The 14723-nt window shown below is 43.4% G+C and overlaps 1 protein-coding gene across 2 annotated transcripts in view; it reads right to left on the bottom strand.

The window, feature by feature from the left end:
* The window catches only part of dnah9 (dynein, axonemal, heavy chain 9), a 527557-nt gene that overhangs the window by 489566 nt on the left and 23268 nt on the right, over nt 1-14723 (bottom strand). Inside the window, exons 7-9 of one of the 2 annotated variants that reach the window (XM_059948781.1) lie at nt 9830-9997; nt 6497-6613; nt 1623-1770 (exon numbers count right to left, since the gene is read on the bottom strand). In XM_059948781.1, the coding sequence (XP_059804764.1) occupies nt 1623-1770; nt 6497-6613; nt 9830-9997 (433 nt within the window). The remainder of the gene's footprint in view (nt 1-1622; nt 1771-6496; nt 6614-9829; nt 9998-14723) is intronic. The other variant, XM_059948782.1, reaches the window with a different exon arrangement.

A 14723-nucleotide genomic window follows, 5' to 3' on the forward strand; every position in this document is an offset into this window, starting at 1 on the left:
CCCCCACCACCCCCTCCCCCTAGTCTACTTAAACTAAATTTCTTCTGCCTGGAAGAAATACAAAGGGTGATAAGTTTGTGGCCTAAGGTAGAAGGAGATGAATTATTAACTTCAAACTTTCTACATAATCACTCTCATCTGCGCATCACTTTTCTCTGCTGTCCTTCCCTTTCTCCCAGGGTTCACTGTCCACTCCTATCAGATTCATTACTGAATGTGCATCACAGTTGCAGCAGAGGAGACCATGAAGTGAAATGTCGGAATGGGAATAGGAAGACGAATTAAAATGGATGTCTACCAAGAAATCCTGCTTTTAGTGGCGAATGGAGAAAAAGGGCTTGACAAAGCAGTCCCCTGATCTACATTGGATGTCACTGATGTAGAGGAGGTCGCACCAGGTACACTAGATACAGTAGATGAAGTGTCACATCACCTAGAAAGAATGTTTAGGACCCTGATAGGTGGTGAGGGATGAGGTGTAGGGGCAGGTGTAGCACTTGTCATGCTTGCAGGGGTAAGTGCCAGGAGAGATAACAGTGGGAAGAGATAAGCGGACAAGGGAGTCACGTAGAGAAGGATCCCATGGAAAGTGTATTGTGCAGTGCAGAAAGGAAACTGGGACCAGCTAGTTGGAGAGCGTAACGGACACCGACTGGTTCTACTGTGCGTGCTGTATTGCTCTATGACTCTAAAATTACCTGGTATCTGATAGCATAACGAATTTAAATAACATTGCACCGAGTTTGATTGTTGCAATGCTGATTTTGACTTACCAGCAGAGCCCAGTATTCCACAATACTTCAAAGATTATTAGGGCATTATGTGTGTAGCCCACTAAGATTTAAACTCAGAACTAATTTTCATAACCTAATTTAATCATGGATCCCTAAGCTTTAATTTTGTAAGCCATCACCATATAATATTGAATTACTGAGATGAAAGTTATTACCAGGTGCCAAATACTGTAATATTTTTCCAAATGTCTTTCTCCATTCATGTGAATAACCAAAGACTGACCACATCCCTCTGAACCACTGCTTGTTCAACAACTTACTGTGATTTTGCATACTTTTCTATAGGTTTGCTTAGATTAATGAAAATATTTAACAAGCACTCTCTAATGTGCTTTGCCTCACAGCAGACTGAGACACAATGCTGGTGAGTTAAAATGGAACAAACACAGATGGATGGTGAAGGCTGCTTGAAACCATGGTTCCCAATATGTGCACACTTGCTGATGTCCCCAGTGAGAAATACAAAGCCGATCTTGGAAGCTATTACAGATTAAGCAAGAAGAAAACAAAAGGCAAGACATTATCAAGCAACTACAAAGAATCATGATCCATACTTCAGATGCGAGAGGATGGAAACTGGAAACAGGTACATGATACACAAAACAGTATGTATAGTCTATAGACCAGAAAGCAATCCAGTAATGGGGGATGTTAGTTTGAATTTTTAAAAGTAGCAAATTGAGTGAACAATAGTCTGAGCATGGGTTAGGGCAAGAGACAGAGATAGGAGAGAACAGCTATTCTAGAAATGTAACAAGTATTATAATTTCTCTGTCACCCCAAGACATAAGTTTTTTATAGTTGCAATTTATTAAAATGAAACTATACCTAATTCCACTTCTTGCATATGCTTGTTATAAATGTGTTTAGCATCATCCAGGTCCTTAGTGAACATCACCATGAGGCGAGAGTATTTATCACTTGCGGCAGCTGCTATTAGGGGCCGTTCAAGGAGGTTGCCAAACATTTCCAGTAACTGTTGAGAAAAAGGAAACATCTTAGAACACAGGTAAATATTTTATGTTGATTCTGCCTGTTCATTTATTTTCATTCCACAATTTGTATCAATTGCAACAATAATGCAGCTCGAAAGGGCTCAACTTCAGGATTGAAGGATGTCCTTTCAGAACTGAGATGCGGAGAAATTACTTTAGTCAGAGGGTGGTATATCTGTAGCATTTGTTGCCACGAGTGGCTGTGAAAGCCAAGTCATTGGGTGTATCTAAGTCAGAGATAGATAGGTTCTTGATTAGCCAGGGTATCAAAGCGTATGGGGTGAAAGCAGGGGAGCGGGGATGACTGGATGAAATGGATTAGCCCATGATTGAATGGTGGAGCAGACTCGACGGGCCAAATGACCTACTTCTGCTCCTATATCTTATGGTCTTAAATGCTGAAAATACTGATCAAACATTAAATACTGCTCATGGCTGCTGTGGCATAATGAAGAAGCTTAAGGTGAGTGAATCTACTGAAATGGCTTAATAACAGTCAGTCCAGCATGGTTAAATCTATAAGCTAATTCTGATCCACTGTGAATTCACCTAAGTAGGTTTAATGTTGGCAACTCTTAATCTATATTACCAAAAATCCTGTGAGTGTATGGACAGTCGCCACTAGAAGCTGTTAACAAAATTTAAAACTCACATTCCTCCTGCATTTATAGCAAAGGAAAGCATAATTAGGGCACATAACAATTCTTAATATGTGATACTATTTTGGTGTTTTTTGTCAACTCCTGTCATATTCACTGAGCCCAGCCATATTAAATATGGATGTGTTCTAAAAAGATAGATAGAATTCTTGGGCATAAACTCTCATCTTAATGGGCACAATTTCAAGTTGTAACCACAGTGGAAACTCTAGGCTTCAGAAACAGAAAGTATTTAACAGATTTTATGATGGTTTTGAATTATTCCTGATCTGAATCAGAGTAAGTTATGTTCTTCAGTGGTTACAGTCAGAGTCAAAAAAAGGAACATTGCTTTGCTAAGAATTTCTAAGGTCTCTGAAAGTGTTATATGTTACCATGAAAACTGAGAATTATTGATAGTGAACAAACTATTTGCCATTTGAGACCACCACCAAGAACATTGTTGTACCATTAAGTTATATTACCACCAACATAAAGTGCACTATCCAATCTGTATAACAGCAATCAGGAAGGCAAAAAGCCCTCAAGGAGTGTCTTTAAAATCAGATCTTCATTCAACTGACTCTCCAGAACCAGATCAAATATTCAGAGCTTGTGCAATTCAAGTAGATTCGTTGAGGTACAAATTTGTCTTGCTCCAGCCTACAGAGAGGACCGTAGCAAGTCAGCAACCATGCTAATACTCCCAGTGAGACGAATGTCGATAGGAGGACTTCTTTGTCAAGTACATTCGCTCTGTCCACTGCAAAAGGCAGGATTACCCACCCGTTTTAATTCAATTTCCCATTCATATATGCCAGTCCATGGCTTCCTCTGCTGCCATGGTGTGGCCACACTCAGGAGGGAGGAGCAACACCTTATATTGCATCTGGGTAGCCTCCAACCCGACAGCATTACTTCTGGTAATTTTGCCTCCCTCCCCCTTCTCTCTTTTCCTATTCCCCATTCTCAACCCTTCTCTTCTCCTCACCTGCCCAGCATCTTCCTCTGGTACCCACTCCTTCTTCCCTTTCTGTCATGGTCCACTGCCCTTCCCAATCAGATTCCCTTTTCTTCATACCTTTACCTCTTCTTACTTCATCCATCCTCCCAGCTTCTTACTTCATCCACCTTCTCCCTCACCTGGTTTCACCTATCAACTGCCAGACTCCCTCTCCCCTTATTCCCCCACCACCTTATTCTAGCTTCCCCCTTCTTTTCCTGTTCTGATTGAGGGTCTCAGCCTGAAGTATCAACTGTTTATTCCCTTCCATACATGCTGACTGATTTGGGGAGTGAGTGAGTGAGTGAGTGAGTGTGGTGAACTATGTGCCTGTCTGGACACGCCCCCTGCTGACTGCTCCTGTGGCTCCTCCCACAGGCCCCTGTATAAAGGCGATCGAGGTCTGATCCTCTGCCTCATTCTCCAGGATGTAATATGATGGTCACTCACTGCTGGTTCCTTCTTCAGTCAATAAAAGCCGATATCTCGCCTTACGTCTCAGAGTGAGTTATAGATGGTGCATCAATTTTATTGACTGAAAGTTTTAAAACATGGAAACCGTTTTACATCCGGAAAGGTTGGATTTGGACCCTCAAGACCCTGAAGCAGCTCTTGCTTTTGAACACTGGCTTGCATGCTTCCAATCATACTTGGAGGAGCTTCGTGCGACTGACCCTGCCGTTATGTACAGAATTCTCCTCTCGAGGGTCACCCCAAAAGTTTATTCCATTATCCGGGACCTGCCGACCTTCGAAGGGGCACTGGACGCCCTCAAAAGACAGTACCTGCGCCCGGTGAACACCGTATACGCAAGACATCGTTTAGCTACCCGGCGACAGCGGCCTGGAGAATCGAGCGCCGAGTTTCTCCGAGCACTACAGACACTCGTCCGAGCTTGTGACTGCAAGACGCTCACGGCAGAACAACATGCGGAGCTGCTTGTACGAGACGCCTTTGTGACGGGACTGAGGTCAGTGTACGTGCGCCAGCGACTGCTGGAACACTCAGATCTTACCTTACACTCGGCGATCGAGACGGCCAACGCTCTGGAAGCTGCGCTGCACTACGCCGATGCTGTCCAGTCGCGCGATTCCCCGCCGGTTCCATGGACGCTTCAGACCCCGCCACCGCCGGCTCCCGCGAGCGAAATTGCCGCTGCCAGTCGCGATTCCACGAGCTCCCCGAACCCGACCACAGCGGCAGCCCGTCAGAAGCCTGTGCTTTGTTATTTCTGTGGCCATAAAAAACACTCTCGAAAACGCTGCCCAGCGCGAGAAACGACCTGCTTCAGCTGCGGAAAGTGGGGCCATTTCGCCAAGGTCTGTAAGTCTAAACTGCGAGCGGAGTGCAGCGCTGCGGGTGAAACGTGGGGGCCGCCATCTTGCATGCCCGGATGTGGGTGGCCATCTTTGTCGGCGTCAGTACGCCCCGCCCCCGACCCTCGGATGCTTACCGGGTACCCCGACGGCGATTCAATTCTGGCCACTGTAACCCTCGACCAAAGCGCCCCACACCAGCTTGCAAGGTCCATGATGGACATCCGGGTGGAGGGGCACAGGACTGGATGCCTGTTTGACACGGGCAGCACTAAGAGTTTTATTCACCCGGACACAGTGCAATGCTGCGGGCTCGCAACACGGCCAGTAAGTCAGAAGATCCATTTGGTTTCTGGGTCACATTCCACAGACATCCGGGGGGGTTGTGTAGCGGCATTGGTGGTGCAAGGCACAGAATATCGGAACTTTGCGCTACTGGTCATGCCTAATCTGTGCGCACCTGTGCTATTGGGGCTGGACTTCCAGAGCCATCTCGAAAGTGTGACTATGGCATATGACGGGCCCCTCCCACCACTCACTGTCCGGAATCCTCAGTTTTGTGGGACTTCATCACCACTGACCACACACACATTCCATCCAACATGACAGCTGCGCTACCGACACCACTTGCAGTCTCTCCGCTCTCGAGGTCCCTCCCCCGCCGCTGTTCGCCAACCTGACCCCGACTGTAAACCGGTGCAGTGGTTGCTCAGGGATGGGATCATTGAGCCAAGCACAAGCCCTTGGAGGGCCCAGGTGGTTGGATGGTGGCCCCACCCCCTCCCACAAACTCCTATTCTCTTTTCCCAGGAAGTCTGTCACTGGGACTGCTCTACCAGTTTGGCTGATGTCCCCGGGGCCAGTGCTGCTCTGGAAACATGTGAGGAGCAATAACTACTCCCCGCTGGTCGAGAGGGTTCACCTTCTGCATGCGAACCCCCAGTATGCTTACGTGGTCTTACCTGATGGGCGGGAGGACACGGTCTCCATCCGCGACCTGGCACCCGCAGGTGCAGCAGACCACTACCCTGAACACTCTCCGGTAACTATGAACCCTGTACCCGAGGTGACACCACGCTCACCAGGCCCTACATGGACTCCTCATGACACTTATATACCAGGTGCCTTGCACATGCATGAGCTGGAACCAGCACAACCTCCGTCTCCCGTGCAATCACCAATGTTGCCAGATTCGGTGCAATCACAGTCGGTGCTACGTAGATCGCAGCGACAGATTCGACCACCTGATAGACTTGACCTGTAAGAAACTTCGCCACATGGGGACTCTTTCAAACAAGGGGGGGGGTGAATGTGGTGAACTATGTGCCTGTCTGGACACGCCCCCTTCTGACTGCTCCTGTGGCTCCTCCCACAGGCCCCTGTATAAAGGCGATCGAGGTCTGATCCTCTGCCTCATTCTCTAGGATGTAATATGATGGTCACTCACTGCTGGTTCCTTCTTCAGTCAATAAAAGCCGATATCTCGCCTTACGTCTCAGTGTGAGTTATTGATGGTGCATCAGTGAGTGTGTGAGTGTGTGTGTTGTCTGTGTCTCTCTCTGTCTGTCTCTTTCTCGCTGTTTGTGCCTCTTTCTCTCTCTCTGTTGTTCAGTTTCCAGCATCTGCAGAATCTTTTGTGTGTACCTTAATACTCCATTAAAATCTGTCACATGCTACTGTCAAAGAGGAATTTAGACTTCATGATTTCACATCAGTAAATGGTTCAAACTTTGAAGCAAGCCATACAGACCTTGAATGCATGCTCCAAACCAAAGGCATCATCGAAAGCTTGACAGAAAATGGCTGCCAACCGTCGATCAATATCCTCAATTTTTTGCTTGTAATTCAAAAAATCTGCTTCAAATTCCTGCGTATGAAAAGAAAACTAATAACTCATTGTGAAAACCTTCCTTCTAATATTTTTTAATGTATTCCTGCTGAACAGTATGGCGAGTCAGATCTGGTTCACTCACAGGACTGCCTGCAGAAAACATTAACAGTCAACAATACCAACAGGGAAGAAAAACGTTTTTAACAATTTCAATCTGTAAGAGATCTTTTGGTGAAAGTCTCCACCTTTATCAATAGCTTGCATTTAAATAGCACTTCCTATGCAGCAAGAGGTTCTGAGGCATTTTGCAGGACTATCCTCAACAAGACCTAATACAAGATCTCTGCAGGAACTGTTAGCACATATAACCAAAAACTTGACTACAATGGTTTGTTTGTCTTAAAGCAGGAACAGACAGATGGGAAGAGAAGTTGAAGAAGACAACAGCAGCTAAAACTATAGCTGTCAATGCTGGAGCAATTAAATTTGAGATAGATCCAAAGGCCAGAACCCATTGATCTCTGGAAATAATGGAACTCAAAAAAACTAGTAAGTGATGAAGTCAGAGGGATTTGAATCAAAATAATCACTTTAATAATTAAAACATTGCTGAAGCAAGGACCAATGTAAGTTAATACACACTGAGACGACAGGTGAATGAGGAATTTTATGAGTTGGACAAAAGGTGGCAACAATTTGGGTGTTTGAGCACAAGAAACCCAAATACCAGGAGTTAGTAGAGCAGAACCAGAGCCAGGGGTGATGGGTACGAAGCAAGACTATAGAGTTGGGGTGTAGAGGTTTTGCTAGCTACCTGCTCTGCAGAACCTACTCTATCCATGGCATTACAGGGGCTGCAAAGTAAAGAGCCATCAGGACCATATCAGAGGGTACTGAGTAAGCCTCCAGATGGCTATGGATCAAAATGTGTGACCCGTGGACCAGTGCTGCTGGGACTCAAGCCAGACCCTGATGTTACGTACCCCTTAATGGGTTAAAAAGAACCAGCAGAAATAGACACACCTGGGGTCCGAGTCTTCTGTTATAAACTCTATTTTATTAGTAACTACGTGAATAAAGTAATATAAAACAAGGTAAGGTAAACAGGTTAGCAGAGTATATATGCATATATATAAGTGAGTAAATAATGTTCCCAAGCTTCCCAGCTCAGGTGGTTAGGTGATACAGTCTTACGGTGGTATAGTAAGAAATCAGTTCAGTTCTGGAATTTGATTTGAGTAGAGTTGGAGAGAGAGAGAGAGTTGGTTTGTCTTCCAATGCCAATGCCGATCCTCCACATCGTCCTCCTGCTCCTGAAACTTATTTAAAGTCACCACTTGTGACCACAGGAGGTGGAATGATGGTTTTCCACAGTGAGCAATCAACCCAGGCCAGGGTTAAACACATCGATAGCTCCCCACCGGTCACTCCTTTGTCCACACTGTGAGCAAAAACCCCACCCTTGTCGTGGGCACACAAAGCTCACCAGTGTCCTTCTTGCCTCTGGCGTCGTGTGTGTCTGATTAAAAAGTCAACTAACCTTGTATATATCTCACTAGTGCGGAACACCAGCTGTCCACCATATAGCTCCGCCTTTCAGTTTCCAAGGCAACTCACAGACTTTCTCTCTCTCTCTGCTGCTGAATTAGCACACAAGCTGTTCGCTCCCTCTCTCTCTTATTAAAGGAACAGTCCGCTTTAGAATAATCCTTCATATCTCGTCACACTGATCAACCCTGCCTGGGTCGGCTGGGCGAAAGTGTCTAATGTTGAAAGACCCGAAACATCCAATGACCCCGGGTTACGTCACTGAGGATGTGTCCCAGTACATCCCAAGATGTATCTTAGCATCAGATGATGTCATGTTTACAGAAAGTGTAATGGGATAAGTCAATAGCTGATACAAATATAGATCAGGCTGCACCTAAGCTGAGGGAATTAAGTACTACAACAAAATCTAACCATAGAAACGTGAGTTGAGTGACACCCTGGAGTAAAACATGAAGGCATAAAATGCTACAGACCTAGGGCTAGTAAATAAGGTTAGTGTAGATGGGAAATTAATGGTCAGCATGGTGGGGCTAAGGGCCTAACATTTCCGTGTTTGTATATATGGTCGTATTTTGCTGTATGCTTCAATGAATCCCAATCCAAATCTGAAATATCGCAGACCGAAGAATTTAAATTGAATGTTGATCACTTGAGAAATCTTAGTCCAAAACGAAAGAGCTTTGACAACAGGAGTTGATGCTTAAAGGTAAATGCAAACTGTCATCCTTCATATGAATGACTAGTGATCAGCAGCAATGCACTGCATGGCCTGTCGATATAACCCAAGTGTACGGACGCTGTACAGGGAGGTTCAAATAGTGAGAAGCTGCTGGAAATTTTCAGCAGGTGAGGCAGCATTTGTAGACAGTTAAAATAATGATCCAGGCCTAAAAAGTTAAGTTTCTCTTTCCACAAATGTTGCCTGACCAATTGAGTTTTACCAGGACTTCTTTGCTGTTTTTCATTATTTCCAGGATCTGCTGTTTTATTTTATTTTCAGGCACTGCATGGTGGTTATCTGAATAGTGAACCTCTCCACAATGACTAATTAACAACTGTAGAGTTTGTAAATTGCTAGCTGCCAAAGCTTCTGCTTTTAGCTGTGCCTCAGTTTTGTTTAAGTAGAATTTTCCATGGTTTAAGTGTTATTCTGAAAGTTTGATAAAGAAACACCTGATCAAAAAACTGATCAAATTAGTGCATTCTAGAACAAGTTTCAGAAGCAGAATTCAGTGTTCTTTCACGAACATATTGTACATTTAGAGTTAAGTTTAGAGTTCACATTTAGCTGACTAGAGTTGAATTTCAGCTTGTTATATATTCTTAAAAACTTAATTTACAGTCCTGAGCTTCCTTTGTAAAACACCAAATCAGTAACACCAAATTATCTTATCAACTGCCCTTTCCCAACAACACACACAAAATGGTGAAGGAACTCAGAAGGCAATGCAACATCTATGAGGGGAAATGAACAGTCGACAATTTGGCCAAGATCAGTCAACAGTCATTTTTATCAGTCAACTGTTTATTTTCGTCAAAGGATGCTGATTATCTGCTGAGTTCCTCCAGCATTTGGTATGTTGTTTCAAATTTCCAGCACTTGCAGTATCTTGTGTCTCCTTTTTGGAACATATATATTTTAGGACACTAATAAATGTGCTGCTCATCTGGTAAATGATGTAAAACCTGATACCTTCCTACCTTGTTAGCAGGATCCAAACAGTCGTAGGTACGATCTGTGAACACTTGGTACATTTCCTGGAATTCCTCATACATTTGCGCCACCTGCTGGCTTAATGACTTGCCCCGCATCCCTCCAAACTCAATTTTTTCTAATTTAAAAATATCTTGCGCTGTCACCAAGAAATCCTAAAAAAAAGCAAAAGACTAAAGCCATTTAATGAATAATTGCTACTTCAGCTTTACAGTTAATCATGAGAGCATAACATTAGACCCAATTTATAATCATCACTTAGGTAAATGCCTCCAGTGCTACAGAGAAAACGAGAAGAAATCTTCCCAATTAAGAAAGCATTGAACTCATTTGTCTTTACTTCGGTAAAACAGCTAGCTTTAATAAAGGTTAATTTTTTTCTGAATACAGTATCCTGAGACATTTGCTCTCATTTTTTGAAGTCTATTGATTGCAAATACAATAAACAAGGTTTTTTCTTTCACATTTCTATCCTTGGTATAACTGGATGAAGGGTTAATGGTCCATGCTAAATGTCAAGGCTTGACTTGATAGATATTTGTAATTCCACAGATGATATGGAAATATAAAGAAGTCAAAAAGACCAGACTAGGAGGTTACAAATTAACCCTGGAGATTAGGGGAGTACACCCTTTTCACAGTCTGCCAGTGTACACATATCAGTACACCTGAGGCTATTTGCAACACACACACATCTTGGGAGTGAACTTTTTTTTTTGGACAGTTACAGGCCAGTAGATCCAGGCAGCTCTCATCCTTGAAGGTTGCATAGCATTGCTCACCAATCTCATATGCCTTCATCAGGTCAGAGGCAATGTCCTTGGGGGCTGCCTTTGCCTTTGCTAATGAGGTCCCGCTTCTCTGCAAATGGGTTGACCCATTCATGTATGAGGCTAACCACTGCTCAAACTGCTTCCTCATCTTTCTGGCCGCTGTAGCTCCACATGACAAAGCTCTGATTTGTTGCTTTGCATCATCTCCCTTAACTGTCCCAGGAATGCACTGCGGTGCTCAGCTGTTACGTAGTAACGCTTGGTAGCTCCAGCATTCAGGCTGAACCGTGATGTGCCTCCAGGAGTCTGTGTGCCTTTCTTCACTGTGGCTTCAATAGCCTGGTCCACAGGGATCTGCCCAAAGGGGTTGTTACTTGACAGCTACACTGAGAATTGTCTTGAAGGCCTCATACACAGAAGGATTCCTCTCTGGGAGGTTCATCATCCAAGCAAAGTAAGGGGACAGGTACCTGACATAAGGCAAAGCCCATGGGATCATGGTTCATATAGCATGGAGGTGCAACCCCCAGTCCCCCTCACGAGAGGCGCAGAAGCCCAAGTACTACGTTCTCTACGTCAATTTATGATATCCAGAATATGGAGAGCTCTCCATTGTTGTGATGGAAAGCTACCACTGCTACAATGCTATTACATATTTTCTAGCACTAGGGGTGTATACCTTGCCAAAAATCACTATAAGAATTATTCCCCCAGATGGTATCAGTGGCCCAAATTTAGGGTCCTGGCTCACAGACTACTTGAGTGGAGGATATCCCCTGAGTGAATAAGTGTTATGTCACACATTTAGAACCAGGAAATCCAAACACATTTCTGGTCAACTGCACAGATGACCAAAGAGATCATAGATTATTCAGACATATGAATTTTTATTTCTTGAGAAGACATTGACTAGAACAAATCACTGAGTCATCTTAATGGTCTAGATTTCTATAACACAGAAGCTAACTCTTCAGCCCAATGCATCCATGCCAACCAAGATGCCCGCTGAGGTCATCCCATTTGCTCACGTTTCACTCATATTCCTCTAAACCTTTCTATCCATAAGTGTCCAAATTTCTTTTACAAATTGTCATATCTCGATCAACCAACTCCTTTGGAACCTTCATCCATATAAAGGACACACTGACCCCTATCAGAAGAACTTGCACCTCAGTTCCCTATTACATCTTTCCCCTCACACCTTGAACCACAGAATCAGGGTTATTATCACTGACATATGCCATGAAATTTGTTGCTTTGCAGCTACAGTGCAAGACTTAAAAGTTGCCATTAATTACAAAAATTAATAAATGTGCAAATGATGAATAATGTAGTAATATTCATGGGTTTATAGACCATTCAGATTTCTGATCATGAAGGGGAAGATAATGTTCCTAAAATGTTGAGTATGGGTTTCAGGCTCCATTATTAATAATGAGAAGACAGCAGGTCCCAGACGGTGAAGGTCCTTAATGATTGATGCCACTATCATGAGGTACTGCCTCTTGCTGATGCACAAATGGTGGGAAACATTGTACCCATACCAGAGCTGACTGAGTCTACAATGCTCTGCAGCCCATTGCAATTTGTGCATTGGAGCCTCCACAATAGGCTGTGTTGCAACCAGTCAGAATGCTCTCCATCAAACATCTAGAGAAATTTGCTGGAGTCTTTGCTGACATAACAATTTTTTTTAAAATCCTAATGAAGCAGAGTCGCTAGTGTGCTTCCATGTTTGCATCAATGTATTGGGCCTAAGCTAAATTCTCTGAAATGTTGACGTCCAGGAACTTAAAGTGCTCACTCTTTCCACCGTCAATGAGGGCTACTATGTGTTCTCCCAACTTCCCCTTCCTGAAGTCCCCTATCAACTCCTTGGTCTTGCTGACTTTCCATCCAAGGTTGTTGCTGCGACACCACTCAACCAGCCAATCTGTCTCAGTCCTCTACACCTCCGCATCAACATCAGAGATTCTGTAAAGAGTGTCATCATCTTCAGATTTACAGATACATTGGAGTTGTGTCTAGGCATACAGTCAAGAGTGTAACAAGAGTAGATAAGTGGGCTAAGCTTATATATTGAGTTGTGGCTGCATTGACTGTCAGATAGGAGGAGGCTTTGTTACTGATATGCACTAACTATGGTCTCCCAATAAGGAAGCTGAGGATCTACCTGCAGACACCCATGTTTTGAAGCTTGTAGATAAGTAATGAGAGGATGATGATGTTGAATGCTGGCCTGTAATCAATGAACAGAAGCCTGAAGTACGTTTTGCTGTTGTCTAAGTGCTGCAAAGTTGAGTGGAGAGCCAATTAAATTGTATCTGCTGTAGACCTGCTGTTGCAGTAGCTAAACTGCAATAAATCCAGGTTCAAACCCTTGCTCAGGAAGGAGTTAATCCCAACCATGACCAACTTGTCCATGCATTTTGTCACAGTAGATATGAGTGCTACTGGCTGATAACCAGATTGCTCTTCTTGGGCACCTATGACCTGTAGTTCGTGCTTGCCAAAGGTAAGACTATATGCATTTACCCTTGCCATGCTCATGATTGTATGCATCTCTTTAAGATCATCCGCCACCTCTGGTTTCCTACAATCCAAAGAATAAAGTCCTAGCTTCATACCCTCTCCCTATAACCCAGTTCTTTCAGTCTAGCCAACATCCTCATAAATCTGTTTTGCATTCTTTCAAGCTTAACAGAACTTTTCCTATAGCAAGGTGACCAAAAATGAACACAATGCAAGTGTGGCCTTACAAATATCTTATAAGACTCAACATAATCAGTTTCTATACACCCTCAGTGTCCTATCTGATGAAGCCCAGCATACCGAAAAGTGTCTTCAGCACTCTGGCTAACTGTGATACACCTTTAGGGAACTATGTACTTGAACTCCAAGGACCCTCTGTTCTATAACGCTCTGCAGGACCCTACCCATTCACTGTCACTGTCTGATTCTGGTTTAACTTCCCAAAATGCAACACCTTGCACTTATCTAAATTAACCTCCACTTGTTAATCCTCAGCCCTCTTTACCCAGATGATCAAGATCCATCTGTATTTCAGTATCACTTTAAGTCCTGTCAACCACCTGAGAACAATAATACCTAGACATATCCAATTACTTGTGAACTAATAGATGGATGGCCACAGGCTCAACGTTCTTTGATTGCCTAAGGACATTCATAAAATCCTAAATTGGCAAGGCATAGAGTAGTCCATTCACTCTTCATGTCTATGCAAATCATTGGAAGAGATTTGAAAGACTACTCTTAGACTTTCCCTAAATCCATGTATTTGTTGAAGTATTTCTCCAATTAGCTCTTGAATCTTACAATTGCATCTCCTTACTACAAGATGCTTCCCTAATGATAACAATTCCATGTGTAAAAGAATATTTTTCTCATTTCACGTCTCAGACTAGGCAGCAGAAGAGTCAGGATGAGATATGTAGACTCAATGGAGAGACTACTGATATTGAAACCTTGGATATTGGCCTCTGCAGAAGTTTAAGAGATCAGAAACCCAGGGTTTGTGAGGGAGGGAGGCAGGCAGGGAGATTGGATTAGAAGTTAGTCCATAAATAGGGAATAGGGAACAAAATGGATTAGAAGCAACAAGTAAATGAAATAGCATTTACCCTCAGGATCGGCAGTCTCATTTCTTTTTAGCTGATGCCTTTCCCCAAGCCCAGAAAACCCACTCAGCCAATGTCAAGATTTAAAATGGTAACTAATGCAGAGCCTTATTATAATATAAATAGCCAACTCTCTTCCAGAAAATAGATTGGTAACCAGCTAGTAACACAAATCCATTATAAACATAGTTGGCTGAGTTGGAGTATCTTTCTAAAATCTATTTTTTAAATCACACCTACTCAAGGGCATGTGCTTTTGAGGAATACGCTTCCCCTTAAAAGTTTCTATCATCGTGATCAACATCCCTTCTCTTTCTTATGGCTACAGTGAGAATATTGCCCCAAGTAATGAAGATAACATCGCAACTACATAACCTTGGAGGAAAAAAATTGAAATAAGACATCACTTCATTCTTCAAATATACTGAGAAAAAAGAAGAAATGGATTATGCACAGAACTAAAAGCCATC

The sequence above is a fragment of the Hypanus sabinus genome, chromosome 23 (genome assembly GCF_030144855.1).
Source record: "Hypanus sabinus isolate sHypSab1 chromosome 23, sHypSab1.hap1, whole genome shotgun sequence".
In the NCBI taxonomy this organism is placed as follows: domain Eukaryota; kingdom Metazoa; phylum Chordata; class Chondrichthyes; order Myliobatiformes; family Dasyatidae; genus Hypanus; species Hypanus sabinus.